General features: G+C 37.8%; 1 protein-coding gene and 1 pseudogene across 3 annotated transcripts; both read right to left on the bottom strand.

The window, feature by feature from the left end:
* Positions 1 to 1,275: 1,275 nt before the first annotated feature.
* Positions 1,276 to 3,597, bottom strand: LOC143374575 (uncharacterized; annotated as a pseudogene). Its single transcript, XR_013086691.1, has 2 exons — positions 1,861 to 3,597; positions 1,276 to 1,482 (listed from the first exon to the last, which is right to left on the bottom strand). The product of XR_013086691.1 is annotated as an uncharacterized LOC143374575 (transcript).
* Positions 3,598 to 9,527: 5,930 nt separating this feature from the next.
* LOC143374715 (uncharacterized) lies at positions 9,528 to 12,319 on the bottom strand. Of its 2 annotated transcripts, none has more exons than XM_076823081.1 (2): positions 12,190 to 12,319; positions 9,528 to 12,121 (listed from the first exon to the last, which is right to left on the bottom strand). In XM_076823081.1, exon 2 carries the CDS (start codon positions 10,910 to 10,912, stop codon positions 9,533 to 9,535), a length of 1,380 nt encoding a protein of 459 aa, XP_076679196.1. In that variant the 5' UTR covers positions 10,913 to 12,121; positions 12,190 to 12,319; the 3' UTR covers positions 9,528 to 9,532. The 2 variants fall into 2 exon arrangements, with proteins under 2 accessions (XP_076679196.1, XP_076679197.1); XM_076823082.1 differs by having other exon boundaries at positions 10,863 to 12,121.
* Positions 12,320 to 13,064: the final 745 nt, after the last annotated feature.

Below are 13,064 nucleotides of genomic sequence, written 5' to 3'. Positions count from 1 at the left end.
GATTTTTTTTTATGGGATTAAAATATCCGTGTTATGAGTAATGGAATGTATGATTAATATGTACTTGCAGCTCATTTTGATTTCACATCATTTTTTATGTTGTAATTATAATTACCTTCTATTTTTTGTGATAATCTTTTCTGTCCACGACTTTTTCATGTACTTGCCGTAATTTTTTTACTTTTTTTAAGTTTTTATGGGGATACAACTTAACGTAGAACTTATATAGAAATAGAGTGGCCTTTTGCTATAGTGAGTGTAGAGACTACATAATGTGTCCGAAGGAGGTGAGAGCGTATGGCAGAAAGTCTTGTTGCAGAAAATTTAAATGCTAATGGTAATAATTCAGCGAAAATGAACGAAGGTATCCAATATATTCAACACACAATTTATTGGTTTTGGAATAAAATTAGTTTAGTCTGTTTATTGGTGAATTGAAATATTGTTAATGGGAACCTAAAAAATTAATGAATTAATGAATAGCGTGGTAACTACTGTGGATTTTATTAAAGTATTACTGTACATGAAAATAAGCATCGTTACGTCATCTCTGAAATCGCCTCGATAATTAGGCAGGTGGCAACGGCCTGCTCGCTCATGTGGGGAGCTGAACACGTCCCCTTCCATCAACTCGCGATCTATGGAAGGGGGAGGCTCTTCCTTCCAGGAAATCGATCGCGATTTCGAACTTGCCTCGAAACGCTTAACGCGAATTTGCTTCGCATTATAAATTGTTATTTGCTTTGCTTAATCAGTAGTTTAAGGACCAGTAGTCCTTGTAATTAGTAACAGTTAAGTGCGTGTAAAATTTGTGTAATTTATTCTTGTTGACCTTGTACATATTCAAATTATAACGATATTTGCGACTCTCTTATAAAGTGTTAAATATACAGTGTTCGTTCTTCTCATAATTCTAGCTTAAATCTGTGCTTGTTTAATACACCAATAAACGTCTCTGTGTGCTAATAAGATAATTCTCTGTAAATTAAGTTAAATAAGCTATCGTAGATACTTTAGAGCTCAGCTATCGCCTCGCGTTTAAAACCACTTCGAGAGTGCCTTCTCTGTTCTTCGCGACTTCAAATCCCTTGCGCCCTTCCGACAAAACACTCATAACAATTACAAATGTCTTTCACAAAAAATTGAAAAGCATCAAGGAAGATGTGTTTTCAGCGTACTTTCTTCACTAATGTGACTTGCTCTGCATTGCAAGCAGTCAACCATAATCTATTTTCTTAATTCTTAAGGGGGGCAACCACTTTAGGAGACCGAAAATTAGATGATTTTTGGGATTTTTTTATTGCGAAAAAAAAAACGGAAATTTCCGCAACTCTAACAATAATTTTTTCATGTTTTCATATATCTCTGGTAATTTTTTCAAGTTGTTTCATCCATTGTATTAAGGTATAATCCGCTATGTCCCTTGGCGTGTCCTCATCGTCGTTGTCGACTTGCGGGAATCGTGCAGCTCGCAATTAGCATCTGAAATAGTCGAAAAAATTTGGATACATTCTTGAGATGTTTTTTAAGAACATGAACTTAAATTTTTGAAAAGAAATCGAGAATTTAATGTTGGAACGTGTTGGAAAAGAAAATGATCGATTTTTACCATTTTGTTTCCCGGCATTTTGCAATAATAAATATGTTTTAAACAATCTAAGCTTTCCAACTTTAGGTTTATGTTTTAATAAATTATATAATGTAAACGTGTTCCAAATTTGAAGATGATCCATCAATTAGTTTTTGAGTTATGATTCCCGCAAATTGAAAAAAATGTCGTTTCGAGAAAAACACGTTTAAAGTTTCACAAACGAAAAACTCAAACTCAAATGTGTTTAATCAAATGATAAAGTGTCTTACCGATTAATCAGCGATTCCAGCACCATACAGCAGTCCTTCCTCTTACTCATGGAACTCATTTGCAGCTTGCATTTCCCCTTTACGAGCTGTTCGAGCTTCTTTTGTCTCTAATGAACTTCTTCTATTTTGCCGAACCACGCGCATCTGATCCATTTGCTCAGCATATCCGTAGCTCTACCTGCCAACTACGATTTGTAATTCATTCATGACCATGAGTAGGCATGAATTTCCTTCGTTGAATAAAATAGCAGCAAAAACTGCCGCTACATCGATTACTTTGTACCCAGAATGGAGATGTTTTGGAGCTAATAGCCAAACGGTGAAGTTAAAACTTTCGTTTGAATTCTGGGTATGACCGCCTAAACATCTCTGCAATAAATCCTCTCTTGATAGATCTTCATATATAGGACGAATATGCTCTTGTACATCCGGGTGTAATGGGGGTGGATGTGGCTCAGGCTCCGTTCCGAGAGCTGTAGCCTGCTGCCAATTGCACCAGCTGTCGACTCCCTCCGGGCAGTTTTCATGTCGCGGATTTTCGTCTGTAGACTGCAGATAATGGAATGTGGTCATTATAGCCTTTTTCATGTCCTCCACGCTGTTAATATTTCTCCGAATTGCCAATCCGTAATAAGTAGCAAGTTTCTTCAACAAAGCCTCGGTCAATTTTCCTTTGCCACTTAGTTTCTCTTTTTTCCTGATATTTCTGAACGTGGCAAATACATTCGCTCTTGCAAACTGGAAACTCATCGCCGTAAGGATTGAGTTTCAGGATTGCATTGAAAGTTTTGGAATCACCATCACCAATGTAATTTCCATATTTCACCCCATAGAGTTCTTCTGATCTCGAAAACATCCCTTTCATTGATTCTACCTCCATGCTTCCCGAAGAGCCATGGTGATTTTATGCACAGTTTTCTTCATCATGTTCTTCTTTCCACTTTTGATATGCTACTGTATTTTGAGGCTTATTTTTCCAATATATACACGCTTGACAATAACTACTTTTTACCATCATATCGACGACTTTTCCACAATAATACCCTATGAGAGTTGTTATGCCAAACAACGATTTAATGCCACGTTTTTTCCAACTACCGTCACCAGATACTTTTAAATCCAGTAGTGGTCTCTCACGTTGCTCATTTTCTGTCTTTTCCTCCTCTACAGCTTTTCTACAGCAAAATTCAAACACTTTCTTCGAAGCCACATGGATATGACTGTAAATTTTATTGTAACTTTCTTCAGCCAAACCGCTACCGATGTCCATATAATTACAGAATGTATTTAACCCCTGTCTACCTATGCCTAAGAGACGCATGACGAATACAATTCTACGATTGATTTCAAAACCAGTATTGATGAAGGGACCTGAATTTATTTCTCTTCGTCCACATCGGCGATTGACAACAATCTTAAATCCAAGGCCTCTGATTCCAGTTTCTCAAATTTTATGTTCTTCTTGCAACTCCCACAAATAAGGATATCAGACAACGCCGTGAACACAGTGAAAAATTCAATGAAACGATAAGAGTGTAACGGATTCACACGAACGTTTTCACTCGTAGCAGTACTAAGTTTTTTCGCGCTAGCACTCGGACCCGCGGTTTCACTTGCATCTTTGTTAGTAAACTGATTCCCATGGAAAGATCTCTTCAGTGGCTTTAGGCGTCTTACAGATGTGTTATGATCACCTTTTGGGTAAGATGACATTATGCAACTGTAGAATATTCACGATGCGTCCTAGGCAAAAGCCGACGTTAAACTGAATCCAGAATGACAGTGACGCTTCTATAGTAGCTTCTATTCTATTCTTCTGACTTATGTGTTCCACCCCAAAGCAAAGGTACTATGCTCTACGTCACCAGGTGAGTCATAAAAAGGGACTACCTGACTCAGCGCTCGTGGATACCTGGGCGCGCTTGGGAGTCGAGCGGAGAGTCTTTATCATTTATATACATACCGTTAGAAGGAATCCGAATATCGTTTTGAAATTTTCAGGGTATATTCTTCAGATATTTTGCTAATGATTTATGAAATAAAAAAAATTGTTTTTTGAAGCATCTAAAGTAGTTGCCCCCCGTAATGCTATGTCTATTAACAACTTTTGGCGATTTACCTTGTTAATTGACACAATAATTCAGTCGCTTATGTAGTGTAAAAACTCGTGATATTTCCAATTTGGACAACTTGCCTTATTTGACATTTGACAGGTTATGATGGATTGACACTTGGTATACATATAGATAACAGGGTGTCCCAGAATTGAGGGACTTCCCGGAACATGCAATATCCTGATGCAAAAAGAAATCGAAAAGTCTTTAACCGTTTTGGGATCTGGGGTTTCGTTTTCGAGATATTAAGAAAAAAGCCCGACCAATCAGAGCGCGAGCCTTCCGCTGGAGATCCCGCGCCAGCGTGGCCGCGCGCCGGGCCACGCTGCGACTACAACCGAGCAAGGCGGCATGCATCGAAGGAAATTGCGTAGAATGACAAATGAAAAAGACGTAACAAAAAAATCTAACCTCTTGCCATGGTTTGTTTGCCATTTAAAGTGAATAATGAATAAAGGATAAATGGAATCGAAAATAATAATAATTTGGAGTGAGAGGATAAGGAACACGTAAATTTCCTTTTTTATTAACGTACAAACGAAAAGGTATGCAACACGGAACGAACGAAAAGTGATCGTAGTTGGTTATTATGATAAAAATCCGTAGCTCAATAACGGCCAACACTGTTGTTGATAATCAATAAGGCCGTTTAAAAACAGCGAGGAAAAATTTACGTACGGAAATTTGGAGAATTATCGCCGGAAATAAGCCATAGCCTGCGTTAAATTTAAAAAAATAGTAGTCGCCAATAATGTAACTAAAACTCACCCTTTCAGAAATTCACCTACAGCTTGAAAACCTGAGTCACTAGGTCACTGAACCGATCCTGGTGATCGACAAACACGCCGAGTGCACAGCTGATCTCAGGTACACGACACCATCCAATGTTAAGGGTCGCAACGTCAAGTGCGTCCGGGTTAATGTACCGAATATTCACTTCATTGCACGCCTACTAACACTGATCACTTAATTTATTTTTCATGGGACGTGTTGTTCCTACGTTATACAAATTGGTGGAAATGAATTTTTACTTGGCGTTCGGAGCCGTGGGTATTCCCGCGCAAATTCTCACGCTGCAGCACTTGCGTCCTCGTTGTTCGGGGGGTACACCCAGAACATCGCGAAAAAACTCTTGAGCAGAGAACATTTCTGCGACGTGATTGCTTGCTGACTGGCAAGATTTTTTCCAAGCGACTTCTTCTACCTCCAAATAGTTTCTCTCATTCTATTATGAGTTGACCCCCACCAGGTCAAGAGGTTTCAGGTAAAAAGAACCCAGCACATTTTCGAAACACACGTGCCTGGCAGAAGTGCAACGAACGAACGATCTTACACTTTCATAAAAGCCCGCGCTCCGTCCTTTTACTGTCAATGTACCCATTGCTTCGAGGTAGGCAGCAGACACCACATATTTCGGTTCAAAATGGTCCGAAAAGAAGAGAAACCGAAAGTCTTCGGGTTGCTATAAAGAAGAAGAGGCATACCATTCCTGTTTCCGTTTTCGAATACCCTGAGTTCACGTCTGCTACGAGGCGGAACCAAGTAAGCCATAAATTACCCAAAACTGCGCGTAGTCTCGCCTGCTTCGTCCTACCTTCAAATTAAAGAAGGATCCCTTATCTCTCGAGTTTAAACACGCGCCCGAATTTCGAAACACAAACACGCGTTGACGTATTCCGTGCGAGAGAAGGTGGGCTTGAAGTTCGATTGGTCCTAATCGGGCCTGCTTATCTCTCGTGTCTAAACACGCGCTTGAATTTCAAAACAAAAGCATGCGTCGACGTATTCCGTGCGAGAGAAGGTGGGCCTTGGGGAGGAGATATTGCTCTGAAGAGGGCCTTTTCAGGACAGTGGCCGTGTGGAAGGAATGCAGGACAGATTGGTTAGATTAGCAGACGTGAACTCAGGGCATCGGTAAAGGGAAACAGGATTTTTTCTTTATAGCAACTCGAAGACTTTCTGTTTCTCTTCTCTTCGGACCCTTTCGAATCGAAACACGTGGTGTCTGCTGCCTACCTCGCAGTAATGGGTTCATTGGAAGTAAAAGGACGGAACGCGGACTTTCGTGAAAGTGCACGATAGTCCGTTCGTTGCACTTCTGCGAAGCACGTGTGTTTCGAAAAAGGGCTGGGTTCTTTTTACCTGAAGCCTCTTGACCTGGTGGGGGTCAACTCATAATAGAATGAGAGAAACTATTTGGGGGTAGAAGAACTCGCTTGGAAAAAATCTTGTCAGTCAGCAAGCAATCACGTCGCAGAAATATTCTCTGCTCAAGAGTTTTTTCGCGATGTTCTGGGTGTAATCCCGAACAACGAGGACACAAGTGCTGCAGCGTGAGAATTTGCGCGGGAATACCCACGGCTCCGAACGCCAAGTAAAAATTCATTTCTACCAATTTTTATAACGTAGGAACAACACGTCCCATGAAAAATAAATTAAGTGATGAGTTTTAGTAGGCGTGCAGTGAAGTGAATATTCGGTATATTAACCCGAACGCACTTGACGTTGCGACCCTTAACTTTGGATTGTGTCGTGTACCTGAGATCAGCTGTGCACTCGGCGCGTCTGTCGATGACCAGGATCGGTTCTGTGACCTAGCGACACAGGTTGTCAAGCTGTAGGTGAATTTCCGAAAGGGTGAATTTCAGTTATATTATTGGCGACTATTATTTTTTAAATTTAACGCAGGCGATAATGCTCCAAATTTCCGTACGTAAATTTTTCGTCGCAGTTTTTAAACGAACTTGTTCATTATCAACAACAGTGTTGGCCGTTATTGAACTACGGATTTTTATCATAATAACCAACTACGATCACTTTTCGTTCGTTCCCTGTTGCATACCTTTTCGTTTGTACGTTATTAAAAAAGGAAATTTACGTGTTCCTTATCCTCTCACTCCAAATAATTATTATTTTCGATTCTTCTAAAAAAAAATTAACTGTGTATTCGTCGTTTTACGTTACGCATGATTTTCATCCATATATCCTTTATTCATTATTCACTTTAAATGGCAAACAAACCATGGCAAAAGGTTAAAATTTTTTGTTACGTCTTTTTCATTTGTCATTCTACGCAATTTCCTTCGATGCATGCCGCCTTGCTTGTTAGTAGTCGCAGCGTGGCGCGGCACGCGGCCACGCTAGCGCGGGAGCTCCAGAGGAAGGCTCGCGCTCTTATTGGTCGGGCTTTTTTCTTAATATCTCGAAAACGAAACTCCATATCCCAAAACGGTTTAGGACTTTTCGATTTCTTTTTGCTTCAGGACATTGCATGTTCCGGGATGTCCCTCAATTCTGGGACACCCTGTATATGTGTAACGACTGACGACGATCCCTGCCGAATGGTCCCGAGAGTCAGCGAATCGACGAAAGGGACATGTATTAGTCTTTCTTTTGACTGAATGTGTGCGTGTAACGCGTATACGTATTATGTTGACGAAAATTTGACTTGAAGAATCAGAATCAGAAGAAAAAGCACCGTTTCCAACTGATTCATGAGACGATATTACGATATATCTGTCATGCGAGGACCGATTTTATTGAATTCGGTCTTATTCAAAAGCTTATATGTGGTTTACATGAGAAAAATGCCTTTAAATTTAGAAAATATTGCAGGCGTGATGAGATATTAATGAAATAAGTTTCAGGTTAGGTTGGAATAGCCTTGCGACGAGTAAATAATGGCGGTAGCGACAGTCGACATATATACAGGAGTCTGTCATGTACTTGACGTCGAGACGCTACCGCGTCTCTAGATTTATTCTGAGCGTAGTAGTTATGTGCCTTACGAAGCTATGTGTAAACCAATAGGAGATGAAAATATCGAAAAAGAACCAATCTGCTGAATAAAACTCCTGAATTTTTTCGGAACTTATGCACACCTATTCTGATGTATGTATTTCTACGCTAAAAACTCGGTGTGTCCTACACTTCAGGAGCTTAGTGCTATCCCCACCACTTCTGATTCACTCTTGTTCTGCGACGACGAGAGCGAGATGGAACGTGAGCGAGTCAGAAAACATTGAGAAAAGGAGCACCGAGGCAGGTAAGCGGTATGGTGGGAAAATACCCTTCACGAAACGCACCGGCCAATGTATCTGATACCGACCTTAGTCGTGACTTCTTTATGTACATACCATTTTCTACAGATTAATTATATTTTACATCATAAAACATAGCCTACCTCCCTTCTTGTTGTTCAAGGATACTGTAGTTCAAATTTGGTAATGATTTGTTCAGTACTTTTAGAGATTTTTGTGAGCATACAAACAAATGCTGTGGGTTTATTATAATATGATACGATCTGTGTATGTATATAATGTTAATCATTATTTCTTTCTTCTTTTCTCGAGCAGGTTATGAAATTAACCAATAATTGTTTCACTGAAAAACAGAGTTAAATTTTATTTAAACTATTTACATAATATTTACAGTTTGTACCATGGTTTTACCTGAAAAACAGAGAAACGGCAATAAAGGTTAATTTTCTCCTCTTCCCTGTCAGTTTATCTATTTAATAATTTTGTAGTCTTTTATCTATTTACGGATAATTGCACATGTGCTCTGCTTCCCTATCTCTCTCCAATTCTCTCTACTCCGTCGTAATCTATGCGCCACCTGTCAATCATACTCCGAAGCGTGCGCCGAGTATCCGAAGCGCGCTCAGATTCAATTAGAGAGGATATTTTCTCTTTACATCTCCCCTTCTACGGATAAAAATTTCAGAATTTTTAATCATCTTTAGGCACAGGGATTAACTTCGTTATATGGAATAACGTAGTTTCTTGATTTCGTCGTCCTGTATTAATTTTATAAGTCGAATCCGATAGTTTCTCTTCTATCTTGTATGGTCCTATTCTTAATTCTTCTAATTTTGTTCTGTTCAATCTATTTCCGTTTTCTATATATACCATATCTCCTTCCTTGAATTCATACGGTTTTCTGTTTTTATCGAAAATTTTCTTATTGTAGTCATGTGATTTTTTTGTTCTTAATACGGCTAGTTTTCTATCTTCTGACCAATCTTCTTTTTCTTTTTTCCTTTCGTTTAATTCTTTTGGTAAAATATTCGATTTGGTTCCATCTAGCAGATATTGTGGTGCAAATCCTGTGACTGTATGTTCTGTGTTGTTATATCTTTCCACACATATCCTAGCGATCGATGTCCATGCTAGCTTCTCTTTCTTCTCGTTTATTTTGCATCTTATTTTGTTCACTAAGGTCTGGTTTAATCTTTCATTTAATCCATTTGAAAATGGGGAATTCACAGCGGTAAAAATTAATTTAATCTCCTGTTCTTTTAAAAATTCTTTAAATTTTTATCCGTAGAAGGGGAGATGTAAAGAGAAAATATCCTCTCTAATTGAATCTGAGCGCGCTTCGGATACTCGGCGCACGCTTCGGAGTATGATTGACAGGTGGCGCATAGATTACGACGGAGTAGAGAGAATTGGAGAGAGATAGGGAAGCAGAGCACATGTGCAATTATCCGTAAATAGATAAAAGACTACAAAATTATTAAATAGATAAACTGACAGGGAAGAGGAGAAAATTAACCTTTATTGCCGTTTCTCTGTCCATAAAAATTTCTGATTCTTCCTCAATAGCCGGTGTAGTGGATCTAGTAAGATTGAACTATTCTGTATGTATTCGTGGTAAAAATTTATCTTTCCTAAGAATTGTCTGATTTGTTTTTGTGTGGTGGGAGTCGGGAACTTCTGAATTGATATTATATTGTCTTTTAGTGGTCTAACTGTGTTCTCTCCTATCACGTGTCCCAAGTATCTAACCGAATTAGCTGCGAACGTGCATTTCCTGAGTTTCAACCTGAATCCTTCTTTCATGATTGCTTCTAGTACTTTTCTTATATGCTCCAAGTGGTCTTCGAATGTTTCTGAATGTATCAAAATATCATCAATATAATTCACTGCGAATTCAGTCAGTTCGTGTTTTCTTAATATATTGCTTAGGATTCTCTGAAATATAGCTGGAGACGTCTTTAGGCCAAATGGTAGACACGTCCATTGAAAATGTCCTTCTTGTGTTACGAATCCAGTTTTTCTTCGATCTTCAATTCTCAGTGGTATAGACCAAAAAGCTGAATTTATGTCTAACGTTGTATAATACTTACAGTTTCTGGCTCGTATTATAATGTCGTCAATTAGTGGAAAAGGCTGTGCTTGTGGAATAATAATCTTGTTTAAATCGCGAAAATCTATACATAACCGCTTTTTCCCTTCACCTTTCTTATATGCTAATGTAACCGGAGCTCCAAACGGACTGTATGACTCTTCTATCAGATTTCTTTCTAATAATTTAGCTACTTGTTCTTCTATTTCCTTTTTATCATTTATATTACATCTGTACGGCCTCTTATTACAATATTTATCCACTTGTAGATCAATTCTAGCTTCGTAGTCCTTTACCATTCCAATGTCGTATTTGTCTTTTGCAAATATTGATTTGTGATTATCTACTAGTTTTTCTATTTTTTTCTTTTTATCTTTGTCTAGGTGTTCTATTTTCATTTCAAATTCATCTGTCTCCATATGTTCGTTGAAATTTACCGAGCATTGTGTGATTTCGTTTTCTTCTTTATTTAATTTAATTTCTGATCTTTCTATTTTTATATTTTGTGAAATTTCCAGTCTTTCATCTAATCTTAGCTTAAATATTGTTATCATATCTAGCCCTATGATGAAGTCTTCAAAATCATTTCTTTCCACTATATACACATCTATATTTCTTTCTATCTCAAAAATTTTTATCTTAATGGTTACTAAGCCATTCGTTTTATTGACACCGTTGACCGTTTTTAGAAGTATTTTATTCATATCAGCTTCTTTATTCTTTATTTTTATCCATTTTGCGTTTATTAGGGACACTTGAGATCCCGGATCATAGATACCTTCTAGTTCCAATTTCTCTTCTAATAACATTTTGACTCTGATCAACGGCGTCGTTATTCGTTTTTTTTCTCCATGTTCAAATCGACTTCTATTACAGAGTTATTACCTATCGTCTTCGGTTTATCTTTCTGTCCTTTTTCAAACCAGCATTTCTCTTCAGGGTGGTATCTGTTATTTTTTCCTAGTTTTTCACATATGCTGCATGGCTTCCTTTCTTTTATTTTTATTTTATTTTCTAGCTTACCATCATTTGATCTAGGGTATTTCCTTTTTTCCATTTCACTTTCATGCTTTCGCAATTCGTTGATTAAATCTTTTGTGTCTTTTAATTTGTCCCTGTCAATTTTTTCTCTTATGGGCTGTGGTAAACCTAAAGCAAGAAGATCTATCATCGTGTCCTCATCAATATTTTTATTTATTTCCAGCAGTAGCTTTTCTTTTTTTATGCTGTAGTCTACTAACGAGCCGTCCTTGTATTTATAGTTGTAAGCGTACATTCTATTAGCCCAGCCTCTGTTTGTAAATGTTTCTAAAAATGTGTTTTTCCAACTTAACCAATTCTCTCCATGTTGTCCTTTTATTATGATAGAGTTATACCACTCCTGACAAGCACCATCCAGAAATAATCTTAGTAGTTCGATCTTAGTTTCATCTTTCTGTATTTTTATTCTAGCACATTCTTTTTCAAATATCTGTATCCATTGTTTGGCATTACTTTTCTTACTTTGCAATTTTTCTAATACAAACTTGTCCACCACATGCTTCAGATTAACTTCTTCCTCTTTCTTTTCAGATTTGTCAATCAATTTTTCTAATATTCTCGTTAATTCAGTTTGTTCTTCTCTTTGTATTTCTTTTAAAAATTTTCCATTAAATTGCAAGTTTTCATCTTCGTCTGTGTATATTTCCTGCACTTCTTTTGACAATTTTATCCATATACTTATCTTTTCACCTCTTCTTTCAAATGATTTTTTTATCTTTTTAAATACTTCTGTATTCTTCAATTTGTCATGGTGATCCATATATGCCACATCCTCAGGTATAGCATATGTTTTTCCGTGCACCGTCGTAAGTGAGGTTAAGGCTATTACCGTTGTTTTCGGTTCTGTGGGACAAGCCACCGCCTCAAAATTGAACTTCAATTTCATTTTCAGACAAAAATTGCCGTTTTATAATGTTAATCACTATTTCTTTCTTCTTTTCTCGAGCAGGTTATGAAATTAACCAATAATTGTTTCACTGAAAAACAGAGTTAAATATTATTTAAACTATTTACATAATATTTACAGTTTGTACCATGGTTTTACCTGAAAAACAGAGAAACGGCAATAAAGGTTAATTTTCTCCTCTTCCCTGTCAGTTTATCTATTTAATAATTTTGTAGTCTTTTATCTATTTACGGATAATTGCACATGTGCTCTGCTTCCCTATCTCCCTCCAATTCTCTCTATTCCGTCGTAATCTATGCGCCACCTGTCAATCATACTCCGAAGCGTGCGCCGAGTATCCGAAGCGCGCTCAGATTCAATTAGAGAGGATATTTTCTCTTTACATGTATATAGGTACCAAATTTCATGAGCAAATAGCTAAATGGTGCACAAGTAAAATTTTCACGCATCAATTATTAGGGTGCTAAACTAACACCTTAATTGACTTAGGATGATCCACTAACATGATACCGCCTTAAGACGGCTACCGGCCAAGCCTCACTTCACAGATGTAAATTATTTTTTGCTTTCAAATCTTTATTCCATTCGATAGATCACTACACAAACTACTTACCAATAATTTTCTCTTAGCTGTACGGTGTCGGGAAGTATTTTATTTGATTTTTTTACTTTCACAAATAATTTTGGCAGTATGTTTAGCTCAAAAATGCACTTCAAACTAGATTTCTGTCAAATCGAAACGTCAGATTGACATGTTTCTTATTCTAATGTGTGCGGTGTGGCAATACTTTTAAGGCTGGCAACTGAAAATTTTGAAAACAAATTATAGGAGCCCAGCTCCTAGATTACACAGGTGCCCGCCTTAAGGCAGGCGTATGCACTAGAGGGTTAACTATGGTTTTGTGGTCAGAGCCTGATGTCAGGATCTGAAATCAGATTGACGGCAGATACCGAGCAGATCCTGCGCAGCGCGATCTGACGGCAGATTGGCGGCAAATAGCGAGCTGATCCTG

The sequence above is a fragment of the Andrena cerasifolii genome, chromosome 11 (assembly GCF_050908995.1).
Source record: "Andrena cerasifolii isolate SP2316 chromosome 11, iyAndCera1_principal, whole genome shotgun sequence".
NCBI lineage: Eukaryota > Metazoa > Arthropoda > Insecta > Hymenoptera > Andrenidae > Andrena > Andrena cerasifolii.
Note: the sequence above shows the minus strand (reverse complement) of the source record. Positions and strands in the feature narration are given on the sequence as shown.

Coding starts and splice junctions, on each gene's coding strand:
- LOC143374715 (XM_076823081.1), bottom strand. CDS start 10,912: ATGTTATTAGAAGAGAAATTGGAACTAGAAGGTATCTATGATCCGGGA.